At 36.4% G+C, this 8,950-nt stretch overlaps 1 protein-coding gene across 1 annotated transcript; it reads right to left on the reverse strand.

The window, feature by feature from the left end:
• Positions 1 to 6,195: 6,195 nt before the first annotated feature.
• Positions 6,196 to 8,421, reverse strand: LOC125062046. Its single transcript, XM_047667658.1, has 6 exons — positions 8,255 to 8,421; positions 7,952 to 8,137; positions 7,067 to 7,838; positions 6,813 to 6,972; positions 6,434 to 6,493; positions 6,196 to 6,340 (listed from the first exon to the last, which is right to left on the reverse strand). The coding sequence occupies exons 2-6, from the start codon at positions 8,123 to 8,125 to the stop codon at positions 6,241 to 6,243; spliced, it is 1,266 nt and encodes a 421-aa protein (XP_047523614.1). The 5' UTR covers positions 8,126 to 8,137; positions 8,255 to 8,421; the 3' UTR covers positions 6,196 to 6,240.
• Positions 8,422 to 8,950: the final 529 nt, after the last annotated feature.

Genomic DNA, 8,950 nt, shown 5'->3' on the forward strand with positions numbered 1-8,950 from the left:
ATTATAATGAAATAAAAATGGTTTAAAGATAAATAGTGTTTTATTTGTTTAATGTAAGAGAATAATAATAAATATTTATTTAATTAATTTTTCAAATGTAAACTGAACTTTATTGACTTTAATGACTCCTTTTCCAGTCTTTGATTATTTAATTGTAATTAATTATTTGCATGCAATCAAAAACTATTTTTAATAATGCCAAAGAAGTATAACTTCTTACGCGCGTACATAAGTACACGCACCCTTTTTTATTTTTTTAATCTAGTTTGTAAAAATACACTTTTAATGTTTAAGTTATTTTCTCTTCATCATTGTTATGTTTCCCTTTAAATTGTGTGCACACTTGTAATTAAATGTGATGCATATGCATGTATCTTGTTTTCTATGCCATGTGTTCTCTGTAAGTGTTTGTATGTGTTTCGTTAGTGTGCCTTTTAAAATAAAATTAAAATAAAACATTCCTGTTATACTTGTCACCGTAAAATTGTAAACACTGTTATATTGTAATCTATCTCGCGAGATGGTAAACTGTCGAAAGATTGTGAACCTCAACGAACTGCTTACAATTTAACGTATTATTATTCGGTAGATTGTAATCTGTCGAAGTGAAACCGTCAAATTGTGAAACGGATCGCACCTCGCGCGCTGATTGGTTGAACAGAATATGCCCCGCGCCACCACATTGAATGAATGAATATGGTGAATGTAAGAATGAAAATTGATTGTTTTGATGAATGTAAATTGATGTCGTGTTGAAAGTAACTCACAGCTTTAGAATTAGTTATATGAAATTATTGGCAAGTAAAATTAATCTGTGATTGACCAAAGAAGTTTGAATGATAACTAGTGTTGGAAATGAAATGAAAGAAAATTTCATTAATTTTTCAATTTTAATTTGTGTTTGAAGAGAAAATATTGTAACGTTTCTGATTTTTTTATTTTGATATATTTTTTTTATCATGTGATGTCAGATTTATCGATTATTATTATTATTATTAAAGCTTTATTTAATCCATACATACAACAATTGTTAGTTTATATTCCTTAATATTTTATTAGTATGTATTAGTTAAGTTAGTAAGTTTTAACAAAATTTAAGTTAGATTTTATTTATTATTTTTTATTTTTCCATTTTTCTTTGTTTTGCGCAACATCCATCCAGTTTTCCCCCGCTAGTTCTACAATGTCATCTGTCCATCTTTTCCTTTGTCGTCCTTTACGTCTCTTTCCAGTAGCTCCAGTCCATTTTGTTATTTCTAGTGTCCATCTTTTATCCCGCGCTCTAGCAATATGACCTGCCCATTTCCATTTTAGCCTTAGAGCTTGTTCAAGTTCATTTGTAAGTTTGGTTTTTTTACGGATTTCAACATTTTTTATTTTGTTTATTCTCCTTAACTTTAGGATGCTTCTTTCCATTGCATGCTGGCAAGACAGGATTTTTCTAGTTGTTTTCTTGCTGAAAACCCACGTTTGACTTGCGTATGTAAGACAAGGTAAAATATTTGAATCCATCATTATCTTCTTGTGTTGTAGACTGCTACAACACAAGAAGATAATGATGGAGTTTCCTTTCAGAATTTCCTTGTGGGTCCAGTATTTCTTCCAAGTCACGTTTATTCTTCTATCTACTTCGTTTTCACTGCTGTTCTTATCGAAAGATACTTGTTTTCCTAAATATACATAATTGTTAACATATTCTATAGGTTTACTGTCGACTCTGATTGGCTGGCACACACTGTTGGATAAGATTCTTGTTTTTGTGCTATTCACTATATATCTTCGAGGACTGCTATAAATAATTTTGGGGAAAGTGGGTCACCCTGTCTTACACCTCTTTCAATTCGAATTTCTCGGCCTTTGTTTTCTAGCTTTATTCTACCAACACTATTGCTGTATATGTTCTGTAATATATTTATATATTTTTCATTTACTTTATTATTTTTAAGCGCTTTCCATATGGATGTATGCGTTATACTGTCGAACGCTTTCGAATAGTCTACAAATGTTATGTAGAGTGGTTTGTTAAATTCATTGTATTTTTCGATGATTTGTTCGATAGTGTGGATGTGGTCGATAGTAGAATATCCTGGGCGGAAGCCTGCTTGCTCTACTGGTTGGTTCTTTATCGATTACCTACTAAGTAATAAATACTAATTTTTGAAGTGCATTCATTTTATTTGACCGATACCCTTGTTTCATTCCTAACTCTATGGACATAATATAACGGTCTATTATAAAGCCGACCAATCAGGGACAACCTTCGGACAGTTGACAATTTTCAGATTGTAATTTGACGGTTTCACTTCGATAGATTATAATCTACCGAATAATAATACGTTAAATTGTAAGCAGTACGCTGAGGTTCACAATCTTTCGACAGTTTATAATCTCGCGAGATAGATTACAATCTAACGGTATTTACAATTTTACGTTAACATACTCACTCTGAAAACCGTGGCACGACTAAAGCAAAAATTAATTTTACATGATTTTATTTACGCCACTTAGCCAAATGTATAGCTTAAATCACTATACCAAATTTAGACTATTTTTATTAAGAAATTAGTATAGTAGTAGCTCAATACCTCCTTAATATAAACAGAGTGGAAAAACCAAATGTAAATTCCTTTAGTTGAATTCTATTTCTTCACAACTGATTAATTAAAGTAACTAAAAATTATTTTTCTTTGTACACAAATGTATGATGAGATAAAGAAAAAACCAAATACAATTCAAACAATATATATTTTTGTAGTTACTGCCAGTTCGGTATGTAGCATCTGCTGAGAAGAACCGACAAGAAACTCAACAGTTACTCCTCTTAACTGCTAAAATATTAAAAATAGCATAAACTTGCAAAATATAAATATCACAGCATCTTTCTTATTCAAAAGAAAAGCTATTTTGTCACAATAATAATAAAAATAGGTAAAAAAACTTTTTAAGTTAAACGGTTTTATGTTAAACATACATTGCAATGTTTAAGATAAATGTACTAAAAACCAAAAATAATAAAATAGATACTTTTAGCAACCAGAAGTGATAATCAAATAAAAGAAAACAATTCGAAATAACGTAAGAAGTGATTTAACCAAAAATAACTTTATCAAAGAACAAAACACGGTATTTTATTTTTTGGTACATTATTTTACCTTAAAATTAATCTTATACAATCAAATAAACACGACTTTGGGTATTTTAAAAACAACCGTTAACCTTAAAACTATTACACAAAAACCACCGAATGAAAATAACATAGAACGATATCACAGTATGCGGCCTCGATACCAACCGCCTTACTTGTTTACGTCCGAGCAACCAATGAGCCCGTGGCACATTGAGGCCTTTCTTTTTTAGAAGGCGGGTGGGTATCGAAACTACCCACTGCAATTTCTGCTTATAATACAGTCGTGGGAATTATAAACATATGGATAGACTAGACTAAAATAAAACCGTGGGGCACGTCAATTGTCTACAATCGTTGATTAAAATGTTTGTTTTGTAATGTTACACTATAATTAGGCAGTTGTTCAACCGACAACGATGGACGTGTGATAAGTAGGGCTAGAATGTGTAAACAAGCTAGCAAGCTCGATTATAAGCGAGTTTTAGGGTTTCATAGTGGTGAGCGAGTAGTACTTTTATCGTATGTTTTGTCGATTAAAGACAAACTACGAGCAGTGAAACGATTCCTCGCCAGCCAGCAGTGTGAATGTCCAACGATAAACTAGTTGAAATTTCTCTTTTATTTACATGGAGTGTATAACTATTGGAATTTCCATGAGCAAGAAAATAGTAAGTAATTTCCTGACCGTCTGCGGGCCAACTGCCTATTTTAACGACGAATTAAACGATTCTTCTATCGCACATTAAGTCGATAATTTGTAGACAATTGACGTGCCCCACGGTTTTATTTTAGTCAAGTCTATGCACATGTTTATAATTCCCACGACTGTATCTATTTTATTATTTTTTGGTTTTAAGTACATTTATCTTAAACATTAAAATTTTTCTTAAAAACATTTATCTTAAAAACTTAAAAGCTAATTTTACAAATACATGGACAGCAAATAGTGATGTAAAAGGAAACATAAGATTTATACAAGTCACGATTGATCAGGATAGGATAAGGTTAAGAAATGATTATACAGAAGAGTTTTAAAAGATGACAGAGAGGTAGCCAATCGTACGGAGTCGGGCAGCGTATTCCACAACTTAATGGCGGAGATCGTGAATGAATTTCCTAAGAAGGATGAAGTGTGAGATGGAATTTCCAATAAACATCTATTAGAAGAGCGTAACATATAGTTAGAAGGACCTAAGAATTTGAAGTGATATTTGAGATAAGGGGTTTTCGGATTGAAAAGAATTGAGTATAGAAGTTGAAGAAGATGAGCGTGACGTCTGAATCGAATAGGTAGCCACCCCAGCTGCCTGCGGAATTTAGACACATGGTCATATTTTCTAAGACCACCTTTAATAATGTATTTCTCGCCATTTACTTTGGCACAGGGTAATTATTGCGTACATTTGATCTGGAGTATACACAACTTGGTTTTTCAGCTAACGTTCTATAGTAGAATGCATCGAATCGCCGTCACTCTGGCCATGACCAGTCAGTGCCGTATGAACTGTCTGATTTGATATACACAAAGTGCTTGCAAAAAATGGCCTACATACTTGAACTTTCTCTTTCTGTAAATCAAAATAGTATTTGACTGTTTGTGTTCGATTATTCTTTCGATCTAACTTGATTGTTTTGACCTTCTCAACTGTTGCCATTGCCGCTCATGATCTCCTTATCTATAATACTGCTGCATAATGTCTTTTCTCTGGCTCAATGTAAATTTTTCTTCACATAAGTGCGTTTGTCATAGACGCCGTAGGTATTATTTATTAGAATATTAAGATAAAAGCTGATATTGTGCGTAGTTATCAAAAATATTTTTCTAAAGCAATGTTATCGTATATTGTTAGATCCAAAAAAATCGTTGAATAAAATAATATCTTTTTCTAACTTTTTAAATAAACAAAAGAAAAATCTGAAAAAAATGGTAAGATGTATTAGCACCTCAGGATCTCGAATTTGCAATAATAATAAAACTATGATAATAGCGGCTATCATTTTGTTCTCCGGAGTCGTCGATATAAAAAGTATTTATGATTATGGTACATACACGAATGAGTATGTGTGTTTTAGCTCTAAATTAACCAACAGAACAGCACCCTTAGCACTAATGAAACGAAGGCAATAACATACAAGAATATTAATATAAACTTAGGCAGCGCTCCGTGGGCGTATTTGGAACTAAAATCGGAAGCACGAACAAACAACACATCGCTATACCAAAGTGTGTCGGTGTTGCCAACGACTAATATTATATAACGACTACGCGTAAAGAGTACCTTAACCATAGAGAAAGGGACAGTTTGGGGCCACGATGTGTTCCCAAAAGTTTTTACATGTGACCACATGGGCAGAAATATGCCCCAAATGTATACAATTTAGTAACAAAGTAAAACTTTCGTGAAACGGACATTCAATTGTTAATATTAATTACTAAGTATGTATATATTTTTGATCGATATCTTCGTTACGTTATCCTAATAAAAATAATAAAATGAGGCTGGTCCTCGTGTGAATCACAAAATATTAGTGCTTTCAATAGAATGTGTGTTAAAATGACAGACAAATACGGGGTAAAATCTAGTACATTTAGATTCGAACGATTCAAAGGCGCCCGAAAGTCTATTAGACTCAAAGTTAAAACCTATAAATGTCTAAATATTTATGTCAATTCAAGAAATACACCTTTGTGTATATTTTAAAGTTTAGATTGACTAAACAGTTGGACATTTTCACAATCATCGTCTAATCAAAGATCCCGTTGACCTCGCGCCTCGAATCTTTACAAAAATCCGACTTTTAAGAAACATTTAAAAATATATAAAGTCGGTTGAGCCCTTAACGCTTCGAGCGTACGATCTTTCGGTACTCGGAAGAAATTAAATTTAGCTTCATCGATATAGTTAATGACATTTACGGACATAAACGCTTCTGACAATTGTCTTGCGTCCTGTCGTCGTCACTACGTGCAAAGGTTTGACAGTTGCCCCCGGATCGGACATAGATAATTAATTATCGCTAAATTCGTTTTAATTTCCCTCAAATACCAAAAGATCCTGTCCATTTTTGGTTTAACCACGTTGCGAAGGACTAGTCGCGACGGTCGCCGCCGGTCATTCGTCGAGGCTCGGTGGATTATCGTCGACGAAAACGATGTGAGGCTTCATGTAAATGAGAAAGGCTAGCAGCCTGTCTTTGTCGGCTTCGTTGCCCCTGAAAGAGAAGGACGACCGATCGGTCAGTGTCCGGACGTCGCCTCACTCGAAGAAATATAAATTATAGTAATGAACCAAAAATAAAACTTACTCTATATCGATTTCTATGGCTAAAACTGTATGATGCGGCTTCCCTTCTTCGTCCATCCACCTAGGAATTTAAAAATACTAAATTTTAAATATAATCTAATAATAAATTTTGTATTACGATAAACTAGGAGCGCATAAGAGAAAAATTTAATTTATTAAATATTAATTTGAAGAAATCGTGGACTTCAAATAAACACCGATCTGTGTTATAATCGTATTTATTATAGTAGATCTTTGAACGGTTTATTTACAGTTTGACACTATAGTCGGCGCCGCCACACGAAATCAGAAATAATGATAAAACAAACGTTATTAAGTACGGCAGCAAATAATATATATATATATATATATATATATATATGCGTATAGTAAGAACGTACACATCGCTAGGCGTAGTCAGAAGGGTGGAAGACATCTCGGCCGGTCGCTTAGCGACGGCTCGCTCGACCGCCTGTGCCGCGCCGAGTGTCGAGCGGACGATGTGCCAGAAGCCACGTGTCGCCGCACCGATACCGTCGATGCGCTCGATGCGGACCCAACCTTTAATTAAATCAATAATCGAGGATTAAGCCGAGTCCCGGGTCGGCCGAACGCCTCGGACGCGGCGCGACAACCGATATAAAGATTTCCTTACCGGCGAACGACGGCTCGGCGTCCGGCACGCAATTGCCGCAGTAGCACTCGACTTGTCCCCAAGAAACCGCTCTCCTCAACTCCGGGTAAGGCAGCACCAAAAAGTTCCAATACTTCAGCACCAGATGCAGATGCTCGCAGCCTTCGCCCGAGGCCTCCCACTCCGCCTCCAGACTCCCTTCGCTCTCTCGATCGAGGCCCAAAATCCTGTTCAAATAATTTAAATTCTCCACCGAAAACGTTTCGGCGTCGTCCCTTCGAGCGGAGTCGTCCGTCGACGAGGAGCGTTCCTCGGTTAGATCCGGAAGATTCCCCGTCTCCAAGGTGAGGGCGTCCACGATTTCGTTATCCAGATTGTCGACGTCGGCTTCGGGGTAGCGGTCGTTGTGCCGAATGTTCGTATCGCAGTCGGCCCTCGCTCGTCCGTCGAATTCCTCGGTCCCGAAATTGTGAGTGGAGCGACTCTTCTGCACGACCCCGGGCCCCCTGTCCGAGGTCAGCGTTAAACTCCGATGCATCACTTTGCTCCGCGCGACTCTGACGTCGTCGAATGAGGCGTCTCCGACGTCCGCGCTGGGCCCCGCCATCTCGAAATCCTCTATCAAATTGTTTTCACTGAACGCCCGGTTTCGACGCCGCAATCTATCTTCACTCGTATTCTCCAGTTCCTGCTCGAGCTCCGCTAGAGATTCTTCGCGTCTGTTTTCAGCGATTATCGGCAAATCTAGGGACGTTCCACTCGTAATAGAATACGGATGGAGCAAGACCGAGACCTGCAAAAATAAATATTCTAATAAACTTATCGTTTTATTTCCTCACGTGTCTAACCGTTGAGCCCCTTGAGTAAAGCGAAGAAAGCTTTTTATATCAATTTTCTATTCGTCACCTGACAAACTTTTCCGTAGAGATCGACCAAGGGGTACACGTGGCTGTTGAGTCTCGAGACAGATCCGACGACGGCTAAAACTCTTCCGTCTAACTCCACCGCCAGATCACTGTTGAACCTGAAGTGGAGAGTCAGAACCGACCGCTCGTTCACATCTTCGAGCTCGATAGCCATCGGAGCGCGTAACTATAAATTACAATAAATTAAAGGTTATTTTTTGGTTTAAATTAAGCCGGAAACAATAAAATGTTAAAAGAACTGAGAAATATATCAGAGTCCAACAATGTAACAAGTTATACTCACATAACGAGTGCCATCGTATAAGTGGTCGCCGGTGAGAACCCAGGCGGCCGGCTCGAGCCGAGTCGCCACCGCCGGCAGACTGTCCGTGGGCAGCGTCGCCACGGCCCCTATCGCCACGCTGCCTTCCCACTCTTCATCCACCTTGTCGATCCGGAACTGCACAGACCAAAGCTATTAAAGATTTCGTCCTCCCGACCATACAATTGTTAAATAACATGCGGTCAACATAGCACATTACATATTAAAAACTGCATATGCACATTGCGTATAATTTGTAAAAATTTGCTAAAAAGTGTTTCACGCTTAAAACAAAAGCAGCATTTTATAAAACTAAGAACATTTAAATATTTATTTAAAATCCCAGTATATCTTTTATTTTATTAGTAATGTGCGACGTTACACTTTACAGTGAGAGCTTTTCCATCGGAAGTACTTCACATGGCATGACACTACAAAAAATACGCAATATGTTCTAATTAAAAAATATAGCATACAATTAACGATTTAAATAGTTTGATATTGTGAAAATTTCTAACAGAAAAACTTTCACTTCATTTACATAAAAAGAATCAAATTTATATTTGAATTTGTCATGTTGGAGTTATGGTTCCATCAAAGAATCTGTGACTTTTATTAAAATGATCAACAAAAACGGACCAGGAACGTGTCAGTTCGTTGGATTTCGTGTCATTAAAG

Source organism: Pieris napi, chromosome W, assembly GCF_905475465.1.
Source record: "Pieris napi chromosome W, ilPieNapi1.2, whole genome shotgun sequence".
Taxonomy (NCBI): domain Eukaryota; kingdom Metazoa; phylum Arthropoda; class Insecta; order Lepidoptera; family Pieridae; genus Pieris; species Pieris napi.

What these genes read in the sequence shown, in the direction of transcription:
- LOC125062046 (XM_047667658.1), bottom strand. Translation starts at nt 8,125, where the DNA reads ATGGCTATCGAGCTCGAAGATGTGAACGAGCGGTCGGTTCTGACTCTC. An exon ending in CGCCGAGCCGTCGTTCGCCG is followed by an intron (nt 6,973 to 7,066) that starts GTAAGGAAATCT and finishes ATTTAATTAAAG; the next exon opens with GTTGGGTCCGCATCGAGCGC. An exon ending in GCCATAGAAATCGATATAGA is followed by an intron (nt 6,341 to 6,433) that starts GTAAGTTTTATT and finishes CTTCTCTTTCAG; the next exon opens with GGGCAACGAAGCCGACAAAG.